The 27,724-nt window shown below is 46.2% G+C and overlaps 1 protein-coding gene across 12 annotated transcripts; it reads left to right on the top strand.

The window, feature by feature from the left end:
• Positions 1-4,854: 4,854 nt before the first annotated feature.
• On the top strand, positions 4,855-20,272 carry LOC123147691 (uncharacterized). Of its 12 annotated transcripts, none has more exons than XR_006473391.1 (7): positions 4,855-6,408; positions 7,154-7,209; positions 7,299-7,358; positions 7,434-7,532; positions 16,382-17,219; positions 17,832-18,009; positions 20,029-20,272. XR_006473391.1 is itself a non-coding variant. In XM_044566962.1 (5 exons), the coding sequence occupies exons 1-5, from the start codon at positions 6,240-6,242 to the stop codon at positions 17,940-17,942; spliced, it is 495 nt and encodes a 164-aa protein (XP_044422897.1). In that variant the 5' UTR covers positions 4,856-6,239; the 3' UTR covers positions 17,943-20,272. The 12 variants fall into 12 exon arrangements, 1 of the variants encoding a protein (XP_044422897.1); XR_006473386.1 differs by having other exon boundaries at positions 19,980-20,272; XR_006473389.1 differs by having other exon boundaries at positions 17,832-18,020; positions 19,980-20,272.
• The last annotated feature ends 7,452 nt before the right edge of the window (positions 20,273-27,724 follow it).

The raw sequence follows: 27,724 nt of genomic DNA, 5'->3' as shown, positions 1-27,724 counted from the left end.
TGCGGCTTCGGACAGAGGAGGGGGGCTAGGTGGGGTTTGTGGACGGGGACGCGGTGGCCGTTTGTGGACGGGGACACTTGGGTTAGGAGGCTAGGATTAGGGTTTGGAGGGGTTTCTGGAGCGTTTCGGAGCCCCCGATCATGATCGTGCGGCTTCGGACAGAGGAGGGGGACTAGGTGGGGTTTGTGGACTGTGTAGGAGGTTTGGGCTCAGAGGAGAGGGGAGATATGCAGCCCGGCACGGGTTTTCGGAGACTGAAAACGTCCGACGTTCGACCGACTATAATGGCGTTATAAGTTTAACGGTTGGGCTATAAAATGAGCTCCGAATGTGATGAAACTTGGCAGGCGGCCTACCTACAACATAACAAGACCGCATGCCAACTCTCATCCCATTCTGAGAACATTTTCCGGTCACTTATAAAATAATATTTCGGACGTGTCGCGGGTGCGTGCAAGTGTGTCTGGGCTCCGAACTGACAACGGAAGGAACGGGGAGACCGAGACGGATGCGAGTTTTGAAAACATGATGATGCAATGCACATGATGACATGGCAAGATGCAACACACAAGCGAATGACAAGGCAACAACAGCGAATAACTGGAAGACACATGGCACATCGGTCTCGGGGCGTTACAGCTACCTTGCTGCACTTTTGTTACTACTATCGTTACTTGCTCGTTACAAATTATCTTGCTATCAAACTACTCTGCTACTTATAATTTTAGCACTTGCAGACATTACCTTGCTGAAAACCACTTGTAATTTCCTTCTGCTCCTCGTTGGGTTCGACACTCTTACTTATTGAAAAGAGCTACAATTGATCCCATATACTTGTGGGCCATCAAGGTCTGATTTCATCCGAGTTTGGAACACGCCAGTGAATGACATTTTTTGCTGGCAAGAAGCCGATTTTGACATATTCGTGAAGCATTTCTTCTATGAGATAGAAGGGACCCAGTCGCATGATGTAACTGTCTTAGTCATGATTGGGGTGCATGGCCTAAAAAAGACGATTTAGAATGTGATTAAACCGGTAAGGTATAGCTAGGTTATATCAACATTGAGTTGGTGATTTAAAAAGCAGTTTGGAGTTAAGCCGGCAGGCGCCTGGCGAGTTACAAATTATTGTTTAAACTGCCGTGAAGGGCTAATGGATATGGATCTACAGTAGTTCGGAAACTGAAGTAAATTCTAAACCTGAGGTGACGGATTTTGCTTTTGACATTGTGAAAGGAGAAAATATTGCCAGGTTGTATAAGTCATGAAGCACATACTGGCGGCTCAATGGGGCCTAATGTTATATGGCGAGTCACGGTTTATGGTATAAGCCGCCATGGCAGTTATGGTACTTCAGATCTATCAGTGAAAATTTTGCTAAGATGGACAAACATATTTTGCAGATTGGTTATGTGGTTCTGGATCTGCCGCAGTTCAAAAAAGAAAAGAAAGTCTAAACCTAAAGGCTGTGACAGTGGAGGAACTTGTTTGCTTGAGGATTTTTCTGTATAAGAAAGACGATTCCTATGATTGAGAGGGGGTGTCAAACAACTTCCGCGTGCCTTCAATGCTATTTTCAGATTAAAATGAGCGTGCTACGGAGGAATGACAAAGAACGACAAGAACACCGACGAACTAAACAAACCCTAGTGCAGATCTGAGGCATGGGAAGATGAGCACTTACGGATGCTGGTGGACAGCGGTGGCGCGCCAACGTTCTATGGTCCAGTCAGGTTGATGCAGCGGCCTGAGTTGGTGCAGCGGACGGAGGTCGGCGGCGGCGGAGCTCTACAGAGGAGTCGTGAGGAGGAAGACGAAAATGAGGAGACAAGGGGGGAAAATGAAAAGGACCCTTGTCCCTATTTATAAGGAGAGGGATAACATGCATGCATGGGAATCGAGGAGGCCAAAAAGTGATTATGTGGCTGCACGAGCGCCTCGAATTTCGGAAAGTCCATTATAGATAAAGACCTGTTGAGATGTTCTGGGCTTCGTGTGAAGTTAATGCAAGATGACACCATGGCGGGTTAACAAGATTCGGTAAGCTGACGTCATGGCGGGTTATATCAAGTTCATGAAAATTGATAATGCGAGATTCTACTACGTCAAGCACTGAAGATTGATGTGAACAAGTTCAAATCAACCTGGGGCCTAATGTTGGGGATATAACTACCGGGTATGACCCGCCCAGGAGGGGCCGGGTCATACCACTGGCGACTTAAAGAGGAAGATAGCGGGTCATGAAGCAAGCCTATTGACGGCCCAAGACCCAAAGGCGACTTGAGGCCCAAGAGGATGAACTGCCATATGTGTAACTTGTATTGTAAGGCAAGGTTAGTTAGTCACCGAGTCGTACACATTGTGTATGAGCCGTCCGGGACTCTGTAAGCCGTCGGACATCAACCTATGTATATAAAGGGGTGACCCGGCAGCGGGTTAACTCAAGAAACAACAAGTCGAAAACTAGGTCAAGCGTATTCGCTCCCTGGTAATCGAAACCCAAGAAATACAACCCCAAACTGGAGTAAGCCTTTACCTCATTGCGAGGGGCCGAACCAGTATAAACTCTCTGTGTCCTTTGTCCCGATTAACCCCTTTAAGCTAACCTAGTTGCGATGGCTCCACACCTAAGTCCTTTCACTAGGGCATTTGCCATGTTAAACCCACGACATGATGGTTATATGATCCAATTATATTAGCATTGTTGAGAGATTGCACTAGCGAAAGTATGGACCTTAGGCCTCATTTTCAAGCATTGCAAAACCGTTTGTGCTCACTTGTGTTACTTGCTACCTTGTCGTTTTTATTGTTTCTATTACAAAAATCAATATCTACTATCATTACTACACTTTTATCACCATCTCTTCGCTGAACTAGTGCACCTATACAAATTACCATTGTATTTAGTGTGTTGGGGACACAAGAGACTTTCTGTTATTTGGGTGTAGGGTTGTTTGAGAGAGACCATCTTCATCCTATGCCTCCCACAGTTTTGATAAACCTTAGATCATCCACTTGAGGGGAAATTGCTACTGTCCTACAAAACTCTGCACTTGGAGGCGGTCTACAAGAACAAGTTGTGTAGTAGACATCAAAGTCCTCCCTTTCTTTTGTTTTGATTAGCTCTTGTTTAACCTTTTACCTCAGTTCCTCCGTTAGCCGCTGAAGTGGAATTGCGAGTTTCAACTTTATTATTTTGTGTGCCATAGTGCTCTCTCGCCGAACTCTCACTTGAGGTCGTCTTGCTCCACTCCTCAGGAGCCTGTGATCCCTTCCCATATGGCAGGTCGCCATGTTCATCTCTAACACCCGACATTGGGCAATAAAGATCTTAATGGCCTAATCGTGTGCCCACACGAGAAACAAAAATGAGGGACATTTTCATATTGTAAGTCGTACGGGTCCATGCACTGTCGCCTCTTTGATTCAATCAAGATCCATGTCCTCAAGGGTTTATCCGTATCAATTGTGACTCTTGCTCTATACTCACATGCCAATGAGCTCCTTCCCACACACTACCCTCAGCGAAGCAAACTCATCTACACACATATTTTCCCCAACCGATCTGAAGAGCAACCCTTTAGGGTTACCCCATGCCAGATGAAGTGCGCTGGAGATGGTTTGGATGTGGAAGATATTTCGGTGAAGGACTTTTCCAGCCAGCATCCACTTCTCCCCACTTCCTCCTCACGATCATCAAGAACCAGTGGTGTGACCTCCTCTTTTGAGATCTCGAGTTTTCCCAGGGCCTCCACTAACTTTGCCCTAGCTGCCCTCGACGACAAAGGCCCTTATTCCTTGCCTTTATCAGTGGACGTCACCATCCTCCGACCAGTCTCGTCGTCGCCCCGCCGAAGAAGATTGATGTGCGTCGTCATAGGATCCACCCTCAAGCCCTAGTTGCCTCTTTTGAGGGCTCCAAGTTTTTCGAAGGAGAACTTCTTTTTGCATGGCAAATTGGTAGTACGTGTTTCATTTATAAATCACAAAAATCATAGTACAAGCCATGTAGACATCTTATTCTCTGACAAAACTGAAAAGACAACAAAACGCTAGCCTTTGCACAAAGAAACACAACTAAGAAAGAGAAATACATAAAACCAACCTGTGGTGGAACAGTGATATCTCCAACCCACCAAAGTTCAAATCAGGGTGCTCATATTTATCCTGAATTTCTCAAGATGACATCGTGCTATGTTAGAAAAAATACGAGTCCCAAGAATCCCTGGCCTTCACATCAACACCCGTTTTATCAAGTGACATACAACGCGGTGATTTAAACCCAGTGACTTATAAGTCACGTCTGTTTCGTTGTCATCTGACTTATAAGTCACCTGACCACACCTTTCCACTTTGTTTTTTATGTAAAGGTGGTGGGACCCACACAAAAGGGATGACTTATAAGTTTTAAGTTGGAGTGGAGCAACTTATGACTTATAAGTTGGGATGACTTATAAGTTGGGTCTGTTTGGTAAAATAAGTCACTTTTTGCACTTTTAAAGTTGGTGACTTATTTGAAACCAAACAGGCTTATAAGTCAGGTGACTTAAAACCAGTGACTTATAAGTCACGCCTATTTGGTTGTCACCTGACTTATAAGTCACCTGATCACACATTTTCACTTTGTTTTTTTATGTAAAGGTGATGGAACCCACGCAAAAGGAGGTGACTTATAAGTTTTAAGTTGAGGTGAGGCAACTTATGACTTATAAGTTGGGCTGACATATAAGTTGGGTCTGTTTGGCAAAATATTTTTTTTTTCACTTTTCGACTTATAAGTTGGTGATTTATTTGAAACCAAATAGACCCTTATACTGTACAAACTCGAAATTATGAGGTGCGAAGCAAGTTTGACGGTTCGCAGGGTCCGGCGGAGGTGCCCAACCTGTTCTCTGAATCGATCCAAAGGCCAACAACGTTCCGGTTGATCTCCTCCGGGAAGAACCCTAACCCTCGATCATGTCGGCCGCGATGTCCATATCCAGCCGCCGCTCTCCTTCCGAGCTTAGCCGGCCCACTCCTCCGGTAACCATAATCCCCAAGTCCCACCCCCTACCACCGTGCCAGACACGCTGTCCGGATCCAGCCGCCGCTCCTTCTTCGGCCGTCCGGCCCACTCCTCCGGGCGTGTCCGGCCGTGCGGGAACCAGTTCACCGGCCCTCTCCTCCGTCCCCAGCCGTCCCGACTGCGTCCTCCTGGACTCATGTGGGTATGGCTTCGTGGACGTGGACGACAACGACACCACCGCGCAAGCCTTCTCGGAGGCGACAGGAACCATCCGCGTGACTTTCGTTATCTCCGATCTCCCGTGCCTCTCGCGCTTCTACGTCCGCTGCCTCGACCTCCCGACCAGCCCCTTCATCACTGAGCCCAAGATCGTTTGCTCGGCGGAGAACCTTGCTCTCCTCAGCTTCCACCTGTCCACTTCCTGGTTGCCAGAGCACTTCATCTACAGGGCCGGGCGGAACGGGCGTCCGCCATCGCTTGACGCGCTTCCCGACATCAGCAGGTACCTACATAGAGAGACAACCAAACCATGCCTTATCGGCGTCTTGCCTGACGGCGGCGGCACAGACTTCGTCTTGGCAGCTTTCACAAGGGATATATTGCAGTACAAACTCCATATCTTCAGATCCAAGCAGCGTGCCTGGACCACGGAGCTCTTGTTCCCGGATCTTCCTCCTTGGCTGACCAAGAAAGGGGCAACAGTTTCCCCCAGCAAGGTGATTGCTTTACAAGGCGGGGTGCTGGGCTTTGTTGATCTCTGGAAGGGTATTTTGTTTTGCGATGTGCTATCTGAACTTGTGAAAACGTGGTTTGTTCCACTGCCCAAGCTTCTGCCCAATAACCGAGTAAACTACAACAGATTGCCGGCACGCCCCATTCGCGATGTCACCTGCCCCGATGGTTTGATAATCAGGTGTGTCGAGTTGGAAGATCTATATGCTATCAAAACCAGCATTCCCGATGCCTCAACCAAGGATCTATTATTTGATTTTGATGCGGTTGATCCAACTGAGGAGAAGGAAGTACAGGAGTTTGTTGGTTGGAGGCTCATTACATGGTCTAGGGAGGTCTTTTGGGACTATTGGTGCAAGGACAGTGTGGTTCATCTAGATGAACTTGGAAATGTGTCCTTGCCTCATCAGATTCCGGCTGCCATGGTGCTGCAAAATTGCCATTGAAAACCCTGAAAACATGTTACCCAACCGCGTGTGGTGATGGCATTGTTTGTCTCATGTCCAAGAAAAATCATCGGGACCATGATGCATGGATTCTCACTGTTGACATGAGGACCAAGAGAGTGGGAGAGCCAGTGCCATTTAATGCCAAGAGATCATCAGATCGTAATCGTAATCCCACCTACATTCCTTGTGCGCTGAACAAATATCTGAATAATGAATCAGGTAACTATGAATATTTTTTATTTTATTTTATGATATGAAACTTAAGAATCTTATTGTGTCATTTTTAGGACTATTTGTGTGTCAACAGATGTGGTTTGGGTACATTTAGTTTCAGTTCTGTATGGTTCTCATTTCGTTTAGCCCATGCTAGATCACTGGATGCAATGGTAATCTGTATGGATTAGGCTGTTTTCCTTCACTTAAGGGCATCTTCCGACAGTAATACTTAAGGCTTAAATAATGATAGACTTTCTTTGTACTGACATTCTTCAAATTGCTTAAAATGTGATGGTCTAAAATGATATCTTACTTAAATCAGTATGAACATGCTTGGTTTGATGCCAAAATTTAGCTTGCCAACATGTGGGCAAAGACAAAGTATTTGCTATCAATTACTCCCTCCGTCCCATAATATAAGAGCGTTTTTGACACTAGTGTAGTGTCAAAAACGTTCTTATATTATGGGACGGAGGGAGTAGTTGTCTACCTTGTTTTGCCAATCTCGATGATAGTTGCCAATCTCTGTGAAGTTTGGACATTCCCAAATGTTGGCTTGCCAAAACATTGGCAAGACAATTTTCGGCTGCAAACCAAGGATGCCCTATGATCAATCTGTTGTCAGCCATCTACTAATTTTGCCCTGAGTTGTGGTTCATACTTTGGTTATGACACCATGCTTTATATCTAGATCAGTGATTAGTTGCTCATCCTGAATCTAATGGTTTTCACCTCTACTGCGCATTAGATCTAGCTCAGGTTGGCTTGCAAAATGCCCGTTTTCATGGACATTTTTCGCTTCAGGTATATGCTGTGACACTTTTGTCCTGTTGATACTATATCCATTTTTCCCTCTCTCGCACAATATGATTAACCATAAGGTTGTGGTGCAGCTGCCCCTTCAAAACTCGAACAAGCACAGTAATATTTCCCAACAGAAACGGCAGCGACTGGTACAACCTGTTGCTGTTATTTCCATTTTGCCCTCTTTTTGCATAAACAGGATTAACTATAGGTTTATTTTGCAGCTGTCCCCGCAGAAAGCGAACAGCTATCCTAATGCTTACCAACAGAAGCGGCAGACCATTGATTCAAATGAGGCGACCGGCTCATGCACTTCTCATCAGGTAATAGTATCATTTGTCAAGCTGGGGATAAAACACCTGCTGTGAACAAGGCAAAACTGGTTTCATCATACTATACTTCTGTGGCATTTGCCCCAGCACACTAAAATTAACTTACTGAGTACCATCGCAAAACATTGTCTGTTTCACACTACACACCTCACTGAATAAAATAGTATCGTTAAGGGCTATCGGTAGGTCCTGCCTCAATGTTTAGAAACCCGTGGGCAGTACCTCCTTCCTGGGTGGGCAGAGCATGGCACCTCATGCATGCTGTGGCCGGTAGGACCTTCTTGGACATGTGCATAGAGGTGCTTCACTCAACACACCTCCATAGCATCGGGACACCACTAGCCAGATCGTGGCAACAAAATACTGCCTTCCAGTTTATTAGCCCCATCTACGAAAGCCCAGCAACCAAGGAGAACCTAATTGACCACTAGTTGACACCATCTTAATACTACATTTCCGCTATTTGCTGGGCATGTGATAGGGCTAGATACTTTTGGTGCTGTCCAGGGCCGTACCCCAGCAATTCGGGGCCCAGAGCGAAGTCACAATTTAGGACCCATGTATAAGAATATCAATTAGGCCATTAAAAATATTTTTTATTAATAGTACGAATTTCTCAAAGAACTAAATCATACCAAAAGAAAATTCTCAGAACATTGAGCTACAAGTCTATCGCATTTATTCTCAACATAAATGTTGTCAACATTACCATCAACATTAGCATCTACTATATGAGATGTTGGCAGCCTTTTTTTTTCCTCTTTGCAGTTTAATGTTTCAGTCTTTAATCCCCTGATTTCCTTAGGCTATAATCGCCTGATGAGTACTGATATATGCAGTACTTATACAAAATTGGGGGCCCCAGATTTTTGGGGGCCCTGTGCAGCGGCTCCGCTTGCACATGTGCATGTACGGGCCTGGTGCTGTCAGGTTTTCGCACCATAGTACTCGTTTCGATGGCGAGCGAGTGTGGTGGGTTTCCTGGCAGTGCGTTGGACTCGCTACTTCTCTTTCCTCTCCTCCTGAATGTTTCTGGAACAGTTGTATTTCCTTCTTGTAATGGGAAGGGGGTAAGCCCGGTAAAAAAATTCTTAATACTACATGCATAACCACTTTCTCCCCTTCATGTATTGGTTGATTCCATTTCCACATTGAGAAGCAAAATTTGAAATTAATTAATATAGCCTTAGCTAATGTTTGACCATTTCCAAAGCAATAAGCCTGACAAATCAGAAAATAAAAAAGTTTGAGATGAGACTAACAAATCGGAAGGGAGTAGTAGGATACACTACCAGTTCTACAGGTAGCTTGATGAGGCCATTTAGGTATACTGCAATTGTAGCAGGTAGCAAACTTCCGATGATGCTTACAACAACAGGAAAGCCTTTTGTCCCACGCAAGGTGGGGTAGGCTAGGGATGATGCTTATGTGAATAGGACTATAGGAGTTACTATATTTTAGTTTCAGCACACACACTACTTATATATTTTTATTCCACTTCCCAGTTTGGCAGTTTCAGTGTTATGGCTTGTCTTCCTTTAAGCACATGATATAGACGAAGAATTTAGCGGTTCTGAATCACATGAACCATATTCTTATGTATTATATTGGACGGGTATTCTTTTATTAAGTTATATTCCCTCCGTCCAAAAATAAGTGTCATGGTTTTGGTTCAAATTTGAACTAAAATGAACTAAAACCACGACACTTATTTTGGGATGGAGGGAATATATATATATATACAGGTGGAGATGTTGGAAAATAGAAATAATAATTAGAGTTAGAGCCAGGGATGGAGCCAGGATTCCGACATAGGGGGTCGAACTGGTGAAGGCTCACCATCCATGGAAAGAAAATTAAAGCCTAGATGAAGTTTGGAATAAAAGAGAAACATCGTTGAGCGCGGAATTATAACTCAAAATACGCAAGTCAACTAAATATACATCACAAATGGCTATGACACTTGACTTATATATTGATAAATAAGAAAAGCAATTCACAAAGAGAAGAAACTAGATTTATCATAAAAAGAGAGAGAAGAAACTAGATAATCTACAAACTATAATACTTTAGCACTGTCAAGTAGCTGGCCACAGAAGATTTAAATCCCAAGTCCTTTTGAGTCTGGCACATCAGGAGCAATTGATCCAAGCACTTCCTTCACCAAATCTCAAGCCACAGCAGCACAATTCTTCCTCCGTTCCCCGGACCTCATATCATCCTCTGTTGTGAATAAAATAGATGGAAAAGAAAAGGCATGGTGAGAGCTTGAACAATTCGATTGCCCTAGGCTTGGCGACGGGCTGGAGCGGATGAGCGCACGAATGTTGAAACACTGTTTTTTTTATCGTGACTGCATTTTAGTTGTAGCAATAAAAAGGAAAGACTAAGTAAACTTGTCTTATCTTCTGAGATGGGCTACCGGCCTACTGCTTCCTAGACAACTGGGCTAGCCGTAGCGTAAAAAGGAAATACTCCCTCCGTCCGGAAAAAGTTGTCCACAGCTTAGTGTATTGTGAATTTTGCAAAAACGCCCTCGTAGCTTAAAATCTATTACAAACAGGTCGCTGTTTCCTTCCTTCTTCCTCTGTCCGTCGCCCGCGCGCGTCGCCAGGGCAAGTCGCCGTCGGGGACCTACGCCGGCGCCGCCCAGGGCTTGCTCCTCCGCCTCCCAGGACCTGCGCCGCCCAATTGCTTGCTCCTCCGACGCCCAGGTCCTGCGCCGCCCAATTGCTTGCTCCGCCGCCGCCCAGGACGTGCTCCTCCGCCGCCCAGGTCCTGCGCCGCCCAATTGCTTGCTCCGCCGCCGCCAAGTACGTGGTCCTCCGCCGCCCAGGACCTGGGCCACCCAATTGCTTGCTCCGCCGCCGCCAAGTACGTGGTCCTCCGCCGCCCAGGACCTGGGCCACCCAATTGCTTGCTCCGCCGCTGCGCAGGACGTGCTCCTCCGCCACCCAGGACCTGGGCCGCCGCCGCCAGACCTGCGCGGCCGATATCCCCTCCCTCCACCAGGATCTGCGCCGCCGCCGGCCAGGACCTGCGCGCGCCTGGGTGTCGAGCGCCTCGACCGCGAGTTCCGGCCGCGCCTGGACCTCAAGCTCGAGCTCTTTCCCCTGCTCCTCTGCAAGTTGCTACTGGTCCCCTGCTCGTGTTGCCGCCCGGAGGTCACCTGCTCGTGTGCTGTCGCCGGAGGTCCCCTGCTCGTGCTGCTGTCGGTGAGAAGAAAGAAGTACAAGGCTCCTTGCTTTTTCATCTCCAGTGCCGGACCTTGCTTGCTCTGTAATTTGAAACACAATTGATCATGTCCTCTGAATAAATGTTACAAATAAAGAAGTTCAGTTAACTTTTGCTATCTGAATTCTAATCAGATCAAATTGCTGTCAATTGCTCTGTAATACTCAACCAGGTTTATGAAAATGAAGATCAACCAGGTTTATCTTCAGTAAATAATGGTTTATTTCAGTAAATAGTGCGAGCACAAACCAGGTTTATGCAAATGAAGGTCAACCAGGTTTATCTTCAGTAAATAATGGTCTATTTTCAGGAAATAGTGCGAGCACCAACCAGGTTTATGCAAATGAAGATCAAATTGATAACCAGGAGTAGCTGTCAATTGATTCGGTAATTTGCAGTAGATCAAACTGCAGTAGATTATATGCTTCATTGATGCACAGCTGTAGTTTGAATGAAATAGATTATTTGCAAAGTTAAAAAAATAACAGATCAGGAATATGTCTTGTAACTAGTCAAAGATTCTTCTAACAACAAATAAACATATCTAAATTTGCTAAAACAATCAATCAATTTTCAGTGCACAATCAATCAATTTATTTTGGAAACAAGTAATATGATTCCACCAGATTCCTCAAGACTAACTTTTATTAAATTTTCCTTTACTTGCTCTGAATCTAAATAACACTAAAGTTTTCTTTATCAATCATAACAGTAAAGTTTATCTTGCTCAAATCTAGTCTGAATTTACAAAACACTAACACTATATAACTTGCAATTTTCAATACACCATTGTGAGCAAACGTACAAATATACTCGCAAGTTCAAGATAGCTCCCAAGCTCAAGCTCAAGATAGGCTAAAGAAGCTCCAGCAGAGTACACTGCATTCAGTGATCTTGCTAAAGAAGCTCTCAAGCCCAAGCTCAAGATAGGCTAAATTTGACAGCTACTGTACTCAAAGGAAGCATTTTGGATTATCACAGCAAAAGAAGCATTTTATGCAGTCTGAAGCATTTTGGATTATCACTAGACACTCAATCTAGCAGTCTGAAACATTTTGGATTATCACAGCAAAAAAACTTAATCATGTTTGATGCACATCGATGCAGCACCCCAAAGTCCCAAACATAAGCAGCAGCAGATTGGTATGCATTGTTTGATTAAGCAGTAGCAATAGCTCAACAAATTAAACAAAAAGGAAATTTCATATCGGTATGCATTGGCAGGGGAATGCTAGAACACGCAGATGTATCAGCTAGAGCACAATCTGTGTGAAAATACAAGCTTCTGAAATTTGTTACAGAAATTTCCCTACTAAAAAGATAACTGAATTTTGTGTACTGGAAGTTTACAGTGAAGTTTCAGTAACTACAGTAACTGAATTTACAGTAAGATTTCTCACTCCATTACACTGCTATTAACTGTATTATTCTGCTGTTAACAATCAGAATTGACACTATATTATTCAATCAAGTTGATGTTCAGAACCTGTCATTTTCTTCCAAAACCTGTCAATTTCTGTCAGGTTTTGATCTGTCAAGTTGATGTTCAGTCAAGTTGATGTCAAACTTGACACATAAATATTTGGATTTATTTTTATTAACTTGGAATTATTTGAATTAGCTAGATTTATTTGAATCCATCTAGTCATCTTGCCACCATACAAAAAGACCCATACTTTCACCACAAAAAGACCCCAAAGTAGACAATGATACTGTAGTTAACATAACTAGGCATAGCAAGGCAGGGAGCAATGCTCTTCAACTCACCACACGAACTGAATTTTACTCAAACTGAATACTGTACTGAGCACTGAATGAGCAATAAAGGCACACAATTTAGAGAGCAAAAAATTGAACATTTCAGGATAAAAAACTGAAGATTTCTGAACACTTCTGAATGAGCATTTGTTATGATAAGATTTACTATTTCTCTTTAGCAACAACAACAACAACAACAACAACAACAACAAAGCCTTTAGTCCCAAGCAAGTTGGGGTAGGCTAGAGGTGAAACCCATAAGATCTCGCAACCAACTCATGGCTCTGGCACATGGATAGCAAGCTTCCACGCACCCCTGTCCATAGCTAGCTCTTTGTCGATACTCCAATCCTTCAGGTCTCTCTTAATGGACTCCTCCCATGTCAAAATCGGTCGACCCCGCCCTCTCTTGACATTCTCCGCACGCTTTAGCCGTCCGCTATGCACTGGAGCTTCTGGAGGCCTGCGCTGAATATGCCCAAACCATCTCAAACGATGTTGGACAAGCTTCTCCTCAATTGGTGCTACCCCAACTCTATCTCGTATATCATCATTCCGGACTCGATCCTTCCTCGTGTGGCCACACATCCATCTCAACATACGCATCTCCGCCACACCTAACTGTTGAACATGTCGCCTTTTAGTCGGCCAACACTCCGCGCCATACAACATTGCGGGTCGAACCGCCGTCCTGTAGAACTTGCCTTTTAGCTTTTGTGGCACTCTCTTGTCACAGAGAATGCTAGAAGCTTGGCGCCACTTCATCCATCCGGCTTTGATTCGATGGTTCACATCTTCATCAATACCCCCATCCTCCTGCAACATTGACCCCAAATACCGCAAGGTGTCCTTCCGAGGTACCACCTGGCCATCAAGGCTAACCTCCTCCTCCTCACAGCTAGTAGTACTGAAACCGCACATCATGTACTCGGTTTTAGTTCTACTAAGCCTAAACCCTTTCGATTCCAAGGTTTGTCTCCATAACTCTAACTTCCTATTTACCCCCGTCCGACTATCGTCAACTAGCACCACATCATCCGCAAAGAGCATACACCATGGGATATCTCCTTGTATACCCCTTGTGACCTCATCCATCACCAATGCAAAAAGATAAGGGCTCAAAGCTGACCCCTGATGCAGTCCTATCTTAATCGGGAAGTCATCGGTGTCGACATCGCTTGTTCGAACACTTGTCACAACATTATTGTACATGTCCTTGATGAGGGTAATGTACTTTGCTGGGACTTTGTGTTTCTCCAAGGCCCACCACATGACATTCCGTGGTATCTTATCATAGGCCTTCTCCAAGTCAATGAACACCATATGCAAGTCCTTCTTATGCTCCCTATATCTCTCCATAAGTTGTCGTACCAAGAAAATGGCTTCCATGGTCGACCTCCCAGGCATGAAACCAAACTGATTTTTGGTCACACTTGTCATTCTTCTTAAGCGGTGCTCAATGACTCTCTCCCATAGCTTCATTGTATGGCTCATCAGCTTAATTCCACGGTAATTAGTACAACTCTGAACATCTCCCTTGTTCTTGAAGATTGGTACTAATATACTCCGTCTCCATTCTTCTGGCATCTTGTTTGCCCGAAAAATGAGGTTGAAAAGCTTGGTTAGCCATACTATCGCTATGTCCCCGAGACCTTTCCACACCTCAATGGGGATACAATCAGGGCCCATCGCCTTGCCTCCTTTCATCCTTTTTAAAGCCTCCTTCACCTCAGACTCCTGGATGCGCCGCACAAAACGCATGCTGGTCTCATCAAAGGAGTCATTCAGTTCAATGGTAGAACTCTCATTCTCCCCATTGAACAGCTTGTCGAAGTACTCCCGCCATCTATGCTTAATCTCTTCGTCCTTCATCAAGAGTTGGCCTGCTCCGTCCTTGATGCATTTGACTTGGCCAATATCCCTCGTCTTCCTCTCCCGGATCTTAGCCATCTTATAGATGTCCCTTTCACCTTCCTTCGTGCCTAACCGTTGGTAGAGGTCCTCATATGCCCGACCCCTTGCTTCACCAACAGCTCGCTTTGCGGCCTTCTTCGCCATCTTGTACTTCTCTATGTTGTCTGCACTCCTATCCAGGTATAGGCGTCTGAAGCAATCTTTCTTCTCTTTAAGCGCCTTCTGGACATCATCATTCCACCACCAGGTATCCTTATCTTCGCTTCTCCTTCCCCTGGACACTCCAAACTCCTCCGAGGCCACCTTACGAATGCAAGTCGCCATCTTCATCCACACATTGTCCGCATCCCCTCCTTCCTCCCAAGGGCCCTCCTTAAATACCCTCTCCTTGAACACCTGAGCTACCTCCCCCTTGAGCTTCCACCACTTCGTTCTAGCGACCTTGGCACGCTTATCCCGCTGGACACAAATCCGAAAGCGGAAGTCAGCAACCACCAGCTTATGCTGGGGTACAACACTCTCCCCAGGTATCACCTTACAGTCTAGGCACGCACGCCTATCTTCTCTTCTCGAGAGGATGAAATCAATCTGGCTAGAGTGTTGGCCACTACTAAAAGTCACCAGATGTGATTCTCTCTTTCTAAAGAGGGTGTTAGCTACAATCATGTTGTAGGCTAGAGCAAAGCTTAAGACATCTTCTCCTTCTTGATTCCTGATGCCATAGCCAAAGCCCCCATGCGCCCCTTCAAAACCTGTGTTAGATGTACCCACGTGGCCATTGAGGTCTCCTCCTATGAAGAGCTTCTCACCAATCAGTACACTCCTAACCATGTCTTCCAAGCCTTCCCAGAACTCCCTCTTGGTGTTCTCATTGTGGCCTACTTGCGGGGCATATGCGCTGATAACATTGAGAACCAAGTCCTCAGCTACCAGCTTGACCAGGATAATCCGGTCCCCACGTCTCCTGACGTCTACTACTCCATACTTGAGGCTCTTGTTGATCAAGATGCCTACGCCATTTCTGTTTGCAGCCGTCCCCGTGTACCACAGCTTGAAGCCGGTATCCTCCACCTCCTTCGCCTTCTGTCCTCTCCATTTGGTTTCTTGGACGCAAAGGATATCAACACCTCTCCTCACTGCTGCATCAACTAGCTCCCGAAGCTTCCCTGTCAGAGACCCTACGTTCCAGCTACCTAAGCGAATCCTCCTAGGCTCGGCTAGCTTCCTTACCCTTCGCACTCGTCGAGTCAAATGCGAAGACCCTTGCTCATTTTCCACTACATCCGGGCGCCGATGTAGCGCGCCACTAAGGATGCGGCGACCCGATCCTCGCTCACTTGCCACCGTATCCGGATCAAGATACGGCGCGCCACTTGGGGGGTGACGGCCCGGCCCTTGCCCATTTTCCACCACACCCGGGTTCCGATGTGGCGCGTCGCTGAGAGGGTTACGCCCCAACGAAAATCTTTTGGGTTTCATCTCCATAAGAGTGGCTGAGTTTTTACGTTGGCTCGCCAAGCCTATCACAACCCTCCTCCTTAACCCGGGCTTGGGACCGGCTATGTTGAGACAACATAGGCGGAGTTCTCTTTAGCAAAGACTTAATATACAAATTCAGTTTTTAGGAAAGACAAGATTTACTATTTCAGTGAACATTCAAAGTCTGAACATTTTTAAATCTATTGAAGAATTAAGGAGGAGTACAAATTATTCAGGTGTGGTTCTGTTCCTTTTTTCAGTTTCAGCAGAACATTTATGTTTCTGTTCCTTTTTTCAGTTTCAGCAGTACATTGTTTCTGCAAAATGTTTCAGTAGAGCCTGACTGAATGAAAGAAGTAGAACATCTATCTCAACTATACAAAATTCAAGAAGACCAAAAATCAGTAGAACTTGACTGAATGAAAAGTTTCTCATAGCTGCTTTTGCTTGTACAGAGAGAGGGTACTCCGGGAAGAACATGGGCCGGTCGGGGATCCCTGTGCGCTACAGCATCTGCTCGCCCCCAACATAACAAGGCCAGAATCAACAGAAGCAAACCATGGAGTTGCTGGCCAAAATAATTTCAAACAAAATGAAAGCTGACAAGGGAGGAGAGGACGTGCGTCATGTTGTTCTGCTTCTTGATGAGGGAGGTGAGGAGGGGCCTGAAGAGCGGGGACTCGAGGAGCATACCCAGTACGCCTTGGCGGCGAACGGAATCCCCTTCCTCCTCCTTTGCGGACTGGCGCACGGCCGAGGCGGCGACCGGCGCGTAGGCCCACGCACACCCGAGGTGGCGCAAGCGCAGCGCGAGACACTGCTGCTTTCCCCGTGCCTCCTCCGGCGTCGGGGGCAACGAGGAGGAGGTGTCGCCGCAGCGCGCAAGCAGGAGACGCAGCGGGAGGAAGAAGAAACAACTTTGGGGGTGAAAGAGGGGAGATTTGGGAGGCAGGCAAGGGGGCCAGGGGAGCTGCGCGAGGCAGGAGGGAGCGGTGGCGTAGGCATCCCCGGCGGCGGAGGAGGACGTGCGGGAGAGCAGGGGAGCAGCACGGTGAAGCTGAGCAGGGGAGCTCCGGCGTCGATGCGCCCGTGTCGGAGCGGCGGGGTGTGTCGATTGGAGAAGACGAGGAGTGCGGGTTGTGTCGGGAGTTTGGGGAGGGGTTTTCTGCAAAAACGCCATGGAGACAACTTTTCCCGGACGGAGGGAGTACTAATATACTTCCTCCCTCTGGGTTTATTTGCCCCCCTTGTTTGGTGCAAGTTTGACCATTTCTTTGACTAACAAAATATGAGGTATGTGCTACATAATGTATACTATTTGTATTCGTACGAAGTTTTCCATGGTAAAAAATTTATGACATATAATTCATATTTTATATTAGTAAAATCTAGTTAGGTTCAGGCTTTGGATTAACCAATCTTGGTTAGAGGATCATATTTTCTGTAAGATTGTTGATGCACATGCTCCTGCTGAGTTCTTTTAGACATCTTTATTTATTCTGGAATAGTTTACTTGGTTATTGACTATGGGCATCTCCCCCCCCCCCCTATGTTGTCGTCATTTATACATAGCTCCTTTGTCTAATATTGCCCTAATTATTCATGTGCAAGTAATTAAATAAGACGCTGTCAAACTAATTATAAGCAACTCGTTCCATTTATACATACATGGTCTGGCAGAGTTTTTAGCCCAAACGAACCTGTTATCTTTGTTGCATGTACACCTGCTGATTCTACAATTGTGTGCCAAGTCTTGGAAAGTGCAGACATGTACACCTGCTAATTCTACAATTAGCATTTCTCTGTAATCTTGGTGCCTCCTCTCTCCTGTGAGCCCATGACCATTAGTTTCTGTCATATCTTTTGCATGAAGCTTATTATACCTGTGCTTCCATTTTTTGGCAGATAACACGTGAGATTCTTGATGCTAATGTGCGATGGGCAAAGTATACAAACCCACCAGATTATCTGTTCGGTTTGATGGGGTCTAGAGATGAAGGGGATTGGGGGGATTAAATCCTTGCCAGTCAAAATTCCCCTCCAATTCACTTGGTGGGGGGGATTAGCCAAACAAGGCTTGAAGGTAACTAGCAGGTTTGTGCGCGGCGGCAGGCCGTGCTTCACTAATACATCTGCATATAAATTTTATATATTTGGCTTGAATGCGTTCATATTTATTTTTGTCTTGTTGGATAAATCTTTTCTTGGAGCTTTAATCAGGAGGTCATTTATATGACAGGGTAAATGGTATTTTATATTGAATTGATAACAATCATAAGTTCGATGAATCGAAAATGGCACAGTAATGGTTTGGTGTACTGGAGTTTCTACTTAAACAATAGTTTTTCAATGAAAGGGATGACTTCCCCAATTGCATAACGAAACCAACTGTCTTACAACCAAAACGCACCACCGCCAACTTGGAGGACAGGCCCTTCCAAGCCCATCCGCAGGGAGCCTAGTTGATCAGGGCCTAGGTAAAGCAGTACTTAGACAACAGTGTTATGGTGATATCAAAGGCACAATTATAAACTTGATGTTTAACATTAGCGTTCATGATGCACCCGTCACTTGTTGCTCTGCATTGGTTCTGATGTTTAGGCTGAGTTGGACAACACTTTCTGCCATGGGAAAAGGACAGAATATGGTTGGTACAATCGTTGTCGCCTTAAGTCATTTTGTGAGATGTTAGAAAATGTCAAGTGCCAATTCACCTGTGCGGTTTTGATTGGTGTTACTGGTATAGAATGCTCCCTCATGTCTTTAGATAAACAATAATAATGTTCCACATGCTTGAACATAGAGAATCCTGAGTTTCTTTCTCCTCTTCCTAGTTGTCACAATGTTCCAATTAGTACTCCTAGCATACTTCAACTTATGTTGTGAATGTGCCCCTCCAAAAAATGTGTAAACTCTACAGCCTATTTGCGTGTATCAGTTCAAGATTTGTAAGCCTGCACACCATTACGGTTGAATGTTGCTAAGGATTATATGAGAATTAGGTATTTGATCCATGCCTTCCTAAAATGCCTAAAGAATACCCTGAAAAATATGGAATCAGCTGCTCTGTGTGGTCAAATTGTTTTGTAAACATCATATACTTTAGTCAACTTGTGTAGTACTAACTGAATAAGAAATCAGATTCTGAAGTCCTGGAACGAAATAGATCTCTGGTTTAGCAGAGGCCAGAAGGTAGAAACTATGTGGCCAATCGAAAATCCCACATAAGCAAATAGCAAAAAAAAAGAACTAGGAAGCGGCACATGTAACAGAGGACAAAAGAAAAATCTGAGAAGAAATATTTCTCATGTGTACATGCAGTATGAATATATAAGGCATACAGTAATAGCTGTAATGAATAGCTTAGAGAGTAAAATTAATCCACCAGTTATCTGTCAAAGCCAGGCTTTACAAAAATCAATTGAGCAAAGGTTAAGCGCTTAACATATCACAATGATATCAATTTTCACTAAAAAGTACAAATAGAGTAACAGATTCATGGTAGATATACTGCAATTTGTGCTCCTAACCAGTTGGCAAATGTTGGTTTGCTATTAGGATATTTACTGGGTACCAATATGCTGTCTAGCATACAACAGGTGGTGTATAGCAACCATTAGGTGATTTATATCTGCTACCTCTGTCCGAAATTAGATGACACTCAAAAGGATGTATCTAGATGTATTTCAGTGCTAAATACACCCGTTTGAGCGTTAACTAATTCCGGACGGAGGAAGTACAATCGTTTCCATCAGTAAAGAGAAACTGAGTTAATCCCATTTGGCGTACTATTTAGAAATTATCTTGTCTGGCAAAGGTTAATTTTTTTATCTGCCTGACGTTGGATGACACTACCGTGTAGTGTTATACTTGCCAATTGACACATGAAAGTTTCGCCCTTTTGTCCATCTTGTTCCTCTTGCCTAGAAGATACTATGAAACAATTGTTGTTTCGGTGCCATAAAGCTAGGGGGGAGGGGTGGTTGGATTCGTTCCCCAATGGCCTTTGTGAAGGTTAATGTTGATGTTTTTTTTTATCATGATTTTCTTAAGGGTACGGTTGGAGCGGTCCTGAGGGGCGATAAAGAAAAATTCATTGCAGGAGGCCTTTGGAGAATCAACTGGTGTGCGTCCGTTCTCACGACGGAAGCTCTGCTGCTTAGATTCGGTCTATCCTTGACGCAACGGACGGGATGTAATCGACTTTCATCAATTCTGATATAATTTGGAGGTCATTGATGCCATGAATAATAGAGGATGGTTGGTATTTATTGCTTGTGATTTTAATATTTCTGGGTTTCAACATTGTAATAGAGAAGCAAATAAGGTTTCTCACGAGCTTACTAGATTGGCTAGTTTTTTGACTGCACACTTGAGACTTGACACTTTCTCACATAGGTGATATATGCATAACTGTGTTCTGAGTGCTCATGATGAATCAGGATCCATGAGTGCTAAACTGTAAGACCTCTGTAAGTGATGGGTGGTTTAAGTTTAATAAAGTGGTGGGTTGTTTAAACTTAACTAAAACTTGAAGCAAACAGTAAAGCTTCTACATGTGATTAGGACCATATCAGAAGTCGTCTTTACAAAAAATCAGGAGAGAATGGTACCATAAGGTTCTAAATAATACTGGAAATTATGATTTTTGATCTAACATGTAAAATGAAACAGTCAAAGTTGGGCTCACGTTTGAATCATGCCATGTTCTGAACGCTATATATTCTTTAAAAGAGGGTGTGCGTAGTCAAAAGTTGAAATTTCTCTTGAATATGCAAGAGTGCGTATTATATATATTGAAGAAGAGGATAGGGTATAGAGCCCCTCCACGTTGGAAATTACATGTTACATAACCTCAACTCCACCCACACAAGGACTACAAACCTAGGACTAACTCATCTCACTCGCCCACCTTTCCACCGCCAAAAAGATTGGCTCAACATCCCCTTCAAAAAATTTCACTCTTTTCCAGATTTCTACCCTCAAGAACTATCCTACGCAGCACATGCGAGCTCGAAGGTGTGGCACCATCGAAGACTATGACATTTCGGTGCTTCCATAGTTCCCACATACCAAGGATCAACAAAGCTCGAGTGTCCTTGGCGCCCAACCTCATGTCCGTCCTTGTGTTGCACCACTCCTCGAGCGTTGTATCCGCGTTCGTTATCCACTCCGGTCGATTCGTAGCTAGGCAAAGTCCCATCCAGACTTGTCTCGCGAAAACACACCCAATGAGCAGGTGGTTGATGGCCTCTTCCTCTTGGTCACAAACCGGGCATGCTTCTTGGTGCTCCAGTCCACGACGCGCTAGCCTATCGGATGTCCAACATCTGTTTTGCAGAGCCGTCCACGCAAAGAAACGGCAACATAGTGGTGCCTTGGACTTCCAGGTGAATGCCACAGTGGGGACGACCTCCCTGCTCCAGAACCTCGCCGCATATGCCAATCTTGTGGAGAAGCATCCGTTCGTCTCCCAAGTCCAGAATGTGGCATCTTCCTCCTCCGGCTGAAGCTGCATCTCAGCAAGGAGCTCCCAAAGGGCCATATATTCCTGAAGCATGATCACATTTAGCTCCGGCCCCACACCAACTGCCCAGGCGCCATTCTGCAGGCCTTGGCTAACCGTGCGCGTGCAGCGAGTACTATGAGGCACTTTCATGTACAGATTTGGGGCGATATCTTCCACCCTTGCCCCCTGAATCCACCTGTCTTCCCAGAACCATGCGTTGTTTCCATTGCCTACAATAGTCTTCGTCGCAGCCTTGAAGAGCAGCCTCGATTCATTTGGCACGGTAATATCCAGATGTGCCCATGGCCTTGATCCGTTCACACGCTGAAGCCAGGGCCATCGGGCTTGCATGGCCAAGTTAAGCAACCTCAGGTTCGGAATGCCCAGGCCCCCAGCCCACTTCGGCGAGCACACCCTATCCCAGGCCACCATACACTTGCCTCCATTTGCTTGCTCTTTGGCGCACCAAAGGAACCCTCTGCAAATCTTCTCCGTTTGAGTGATCGTCTTGATGGGTATGTCTAGTGCCATCATTGCATGAAGTGGTATTGCACACAATACAGACTGAATTAGCAGTAGTCTTCCACTCTTTGGCATGTTCACCACTTTCCATCATGGTAAGCACCCGGCCAACTGATCCACAAGCCCTCGCAGTTGGGTTGTTGTTTGCTTCCGAAAGGTGAGAGGTAACCCAAGATATTTGCACGGGAACGTTCCCACTGGACAGCCCATGATATCCCCAACTCTCTGCATGATTTCCAGGCTGCAGCGGATAGGAAAGGCTGCACTCTTGGCTAAATTGGCGCATAGTCTGGAGCTATTGCCGAACAACCACAAGAGTGCATCGCAAGAACTAAGATCATTGTCTCAAGGCTTCAAGAAAATCATCACATCGTCCGCAAACATGGACAATCGCTGGGTAATGCCCGTACCTGACAGAGGGGCCAGAATGCCGTGCGAGGCAGCAATTCCAAACGGCTTATGAAGCGGCTCCACTACTAGTATAAAGAGCATTGGCGATATAGGATCGCCTTGTCTGAGGCCCACGCAATTCAAGATGGGCTTGCCTGGGACGCCGTTTACCATAATCTGTGTTGATGAAGTCGACAATAAGCCACACATCCATTCTCTCGACTTGTCACCGAACCCCATTGCTCGAAGTACCTCCAAAAGAAAGGGCCATTGAACGGAGTCGAATGCTTTAGTGATATCCAGTTTCATCATCATTGTGGGTTCCTTGAGTGCTCTTAACTTTCTTGCTGTACACTGCACAAGCATGAAATTATCATGGATCAAGCGCCCTCTGATGAACGCACTCTGGTGATTTCCCACCAGAAACGGGAGCTCCACCGTCAAACTGTTAGCCAACACCTTGTCAATTTTTTATGATCCCATGGACAAGGCTAACTTGCTGGAAGTCCTCAAAGTTGAAATTTCATCTTTAGTTATGTCCAAAGTTGCATCGTTTTTTCATGGACAAGCGACCAGTTTAGCGCTAGCCTCCCGTGAATGGCTCCCTAGGGCTCTCAGTGTCGTCTGAACTACCTGAACAATGCGCACCCGGGCGGCTTGCCTCGGGGTCCATGGTGGGTTGACCGTGGGCATGGTCGGGCCACCATCATGGGGTGTTTTCGGTCGCGCCAGCGTAGGCCTTCTCGTGTGTTGCCCTGAGCGTTCCTCCTGTCATTGTCCTTTGCCTCGGCTAGGACCGGGCATGCGAGGACTGGGGCCACCGTCATGTGGTGGGTTTTGGTCGTGTCTGCATGCACTATCTTGGGCGTTGCTCTGCGTGTGCCGGGGGAGCTCGGTCCAGGCTATCAGCGTCCTTTTCCCCGGTCCGGTTGTGCCTTGCTCGAGATGGTTTGTTCTAGGTAGTTGCACTGGGATGTCTGACTAGGGGCTGCAACGGCCAGGGGTTGCGACAGCAAGAGGCCGGGTGGCCAACGACGTGTCCGCCGGACCCAGTGTGACGTGGTTTCCTGATTGGATTGTCATGAGTAGGGATGCAGCGTGAGTTGTTTGATCTTTTCCTTAAGGTGGTTGCGTTTTCCTATAAATTTGATGTTTTATGCTGAACGTCGGGCGCCGCATGCATTGGCCTTTCTCTCTCCCTTTGCTTTGCAGCTCTTGCTCGGAAGGGCTCCTTGCCGGAGCCCACCGGCCGACGACTAGGACGTGCTTGGAGTTGTTCTCTGCATGTGGGCATTGTTCTGGTATATAATTGGGTGTAATGCCCCCAGACCGATGTGCCAGGTGTCTTTTAGTATTCGTTGTTATTGCCTTGTCATTGCTTCCATGTCATGCATCTCATATTATGTCATCATGTGCATTTCATTTGCATACGTGTTTGTCTCATGCATTCGAGCATTTTCCTCGTTGTCCGTTTTGCATTCCGGCGCTCCTATGTCACTCGATGTCTCTTTCTACCTCTTTTCGTGTGCGGGTGTTAAACGTTCTCGGATTGGAGGAGACTTGCCAAGCGGCCTTGGTTTACTACCGGTAGACCGCCTGTCAAGTTTCGTGTCATTTGGACTTCGTTTGATACTCCAACGGTTAACCGAGGGACCAAAAAGGCCTCGTGTGTGTTGCAGCCCAACACCCCTCCAAAGTGGCCCAAAATCCACCTAAACCTCCTCCATCATCTAGGTCGTTCGATCACGATCGCGTGGCCGAAAACCGCACCTCATTTGAACTCTCCTAGCTCCCTCTACCTATAAATATGCCCTTCCCGTCCATTTTCGCGGACGAAACCATAGCAGATCCCTCCCCGCGCCGCCGGACATGTCCGCCCGGCGGCCGGACACGTCCAACCGTCCGCCGCAGCGAATCCCGTGCCGCCACGTTGCCTCCTCCGCCGTCCCACCGCCGCGGCCCGCCGCAGCCCACGGCTGGCCCGCCCTCGGCCGCGCCGGGCCCGAGCGCGCCTCGCCTCCCGCGCTGCCGAGCGCCGCCATACGCGCCCGCCGCGTCCGCGCTGCCCTCCGTCGCCTTCGCCGGCCACGGCCGCCGTCCGGCGCCACCGCCCCTTCCCGCCGGCGCCGCCCTTCGCCGGCGCAGCCGCCCCGCCCCGCCTAGCTCGCCGCTTCTCTACCGCCCTCCTCCACCGGCCGCCGCCACGGCACCGCGCCCCAGCTCGCTGGATCTTCATCGCCGGCGCCGCCTTGTCGCCGGAGTTCGAGCTCGCCCTCGTCGGAGCTCCGGCCAGATCCGATCCGAGGACTGGATCAGATCCACCACTCCCTGAACCAAACGCGCCGCGCCCGATCCGGATCCGCGCCGTCCCGCTTCTCCTCGTCCCGGGTTGATTTTCCCCGAGAGGTCGAAATTCTTCTAAGTCCCCAGATCCCGGTAATTTTATGTATTTTTTCATTGCATCATAACTTCATCATTGTTGCTCCGATTCATGCGTGTAGCATATCGAAATGTTCGTCTCGAAGAGTACTCCATTTCATCTCATTGCATCATTTTCATTTGAGTTCATCTTGATGCCCTAAATGCTGTTGGAAGAGGGCTATGTGATGTTAGTTTCAGATCTGTTTCAACATTTGCTCATTTGTCATTTTTGCCATGATTAATGTGTGCATGCTATGATCCTGAGCTTTACATGTGTTTTGTAGTATGCCATGACATCTTTACAGGGGTGTATGTCATGTATTTTTGTGATCTTTGTGGTGGCTAGCATAAGCATGCAAAGTAGCTTACTTATCGTTGCTGATTTCAGGGACTTAGAAATATTCTAAGTCTCTGCCCTGTCATTATTTTTATGCCATGTGTTCATGTTGCTACCGAAAGATCTATGCCTCTTTTAAGCATGATCAGTAAGGATGTTTTGTAGATATTGTGGTGTTCTATCCATCCATGTCTTTGTTTGCATTTATGGAGCACCCTAGCTTGAGTCAATCGAGCTCTACTTTTGCTATAAAATGTTCCTCGCAGATTGTTAACATATTTAGCAATTTTGCCGAGCTTATTGTTGTTGATCCGGCTATTTTTTTTTAAATAATACATTTTTTCTATAAAATTTGAAAAATAATATACGATTTTAAGAAATTACACAAATAATACAGCGTCGGCTTCCTGTAAGCCGATTGGAGCCAGTCGGCCAGCGGCTAGCCGAGTAGGGCCTAATCGGCCCCGGTAGGCCGATTAGTGGCTGAGCCACCCGACGCACGGCTAGTCGGCCAGGTTGCCTGTAGTCGGCCAAGGGGAGGCCGATAGGCCGGCCTATCGGTGGCTGGATGGATGGGGTGCTGCTAGGGCGTAGGTGGGCTGATTGACCCCAGTATTGCATGGCCCATGCATGCACGTGCAGATGCATGACAAAACTACGTACGTGCGTGTCTCAAAAACAAAAAAACAAAATCTACTTACGTGCATACTAGCACATGATCATGACTTGGTACAACACTACAGCCAGTGCATACGCGCATGACCTGGCCGGGTTGTACGTGGTCCAGGACCTGGTGTAGTGGTGTATATATGATACATCGAATATGTGTACACCGGCCGGCTGCATATGCATACGCGAGTACCCGAATACCCGTATGCCTGGCTAACCCATGGACTCGCACATATATAATACTTTTTCAATCAGCCCACGTATGCCCACGCAGCCATCCATCCATCACACGCAGCACTCCACCCATCTAGCCACTTATCGGCTTACCTGAAGCCGATAGGCCGGCCTATCGGCCTCCCCTTGGCCGACTGCAGGCAACCTGGCCGACTGCTCGTGCGTCGGGTGGCCCAGCCACTAATCGGCTTACCGGTAGCCGATTGGGCCCTACTCGGCTAGCCGCTGGCCGACTGGCTCCAATCGGCTTACAGGAAGCCGATGCTGTATTATTTGTGTAATTTCTTAAAATCGTATATTATTTTTCAAATTTTATAGAAAAAATGTATTATTTAAAAAATTTAGCGTTGATCCGTGCATGCTATGTTGTTGTTCTTGCCATGTCTAATTTCTATGCCATGTCTACTTGCTGGGTATATGCTTAGTTTATCATGCCATGCCTTGTGGTGAGTGCATCGAGCTCGTAAACATGCCTACTTGATATCTGTTTTGCATGCTCCAGTTTTTCACTAAGTCTGAATCTGTTAACGATAATTGCTATGTTCGCGTGGTTGCAATTGTATTTTCTGATCCCTTTTGGCTTTTGGTCAGTAAGGGACTTTTGTTGTATGCTTTGAGTAGTTTCATGCCATGCCTTGATTTGCCATGATATGTTCCTGTAGCATGTAGTTTTCATGCTCTAAACTTTGCATCCTGATGATAAATTCCTGCCATGTTGTTATTTTCACTAAGTCTGTAACCTGATATCGTTTGCACTTTTGTCATGCTTGTTTGAACCTGCTATTAAGTGAATTAGCCGTAGCTCAGTATTCATCTTTTGTCAAGCATCTTGAGTGGATCCCTGCCATGTATTTTATTTCTATGTTAGAGTGTTGTAGCTTATTTATCTTGATGCATTTAGATGGCTTCGTGCTATTAATCGCAGATCGGTGCCATATTTGTTTTGCTTGACATTTGCAAACCGTGCATCCGATTCCGGTGATCTTTATATCGATTTCGACCGAAATCAACTCCTCTTTCCAGTGGCACTCTTGGATTTCCAAGTTGAGGCCAGGTTCAATCATTCCTTTCCAAATCATGCATACGCATCACATATTGCATCCCGCGCGTCATACCATGTTTGCATCATGTTGTTTGTGCATTGCACGTGGTTGATTGTCTCCCCTTGTTTGTGTTCTTGCTTTGGGTAGAGATGGGAGACGAGTTCGTGTTCAAGGACCCGTTGAGTACGTTTACGAGGATCAAGCCTTCGTCTTCTTGGAGAACTTTGTAGGCAAGATGACCATACCCTCGAAATCACTTCCATCTTTGCTTGCTAGATGCTCGCTCTATTGCTATGCCTATGCTGCGATACCTACCACTTGCTTATCATGCCTCCCATATTGTTAAGCCAAGCCTCTAACCCACATTGTCCTAGTAAACCGTTGTTTGGCTATGTTACCGCTTTGCTCAGCCCCTCTTATAGCGTTGTTAGTTGCAGGTGAAGATTGGAGCTTGTTCCATGTTTGGAACATGGTTATTTTGTTGGGATATCACAATATCTTGTAATTATCTTAATGCATCTATATATTTGGTAAAGAGTGGAAGGGTCGGCCTTATGCCTGGTGTTTTGTTCCACTCTTGCCGCCCTAGTTTCCGTCATACCGGTGTTATGTTCCTTGATTTTGCGTTACTTACACGATTGGGTTATAATGGGAACCCCTTGACAGTTCGCCT

The sequence above is a fragment of the Triticum aestivum genome, chromosome 7A, assembly GCF_018294505.1.
Source record: "Triticum aestivum cultivar Chinese Spring chromosome 7A, IWGSC CS RefSeq v2.1, whole genome shotgun sequence".
Classification (NCBI taxonomy): Eukaryota; Viridiplantae; Streptophyta; class Magnoliopsida; order Poales; family Poaceae; genus Triticum; species Triticum aestivum.
The sequence above is the reverse complement of the archived record's forward strand: the minus strand, read 5'-3'. Positions and strand labels throughout refer to the sequence as shown.

Coding starts and splice junctions, on each gene's coding strand:
- LOC123147691 (XM_044566962.1), top strand. CDS start 6,240: ATGTCCAAGAAAAATCATCGGGACCATGATGCATGGATTCTCACTGTT. Junction 7,359..7,433: donor AACAGAAACGGCAGCGACTG/GTACAACCTGTT, acceptor TTTATTTTGCAG/CTGTCCCCGCAGAAAGCGAA. Junction 7,533..17,831: donor GCTCATGCACTTCTCATCAG/GTAATAGTATCA, acceptor ATTTTTTGGCAG/ATAACACGTGAGATTCTTGA.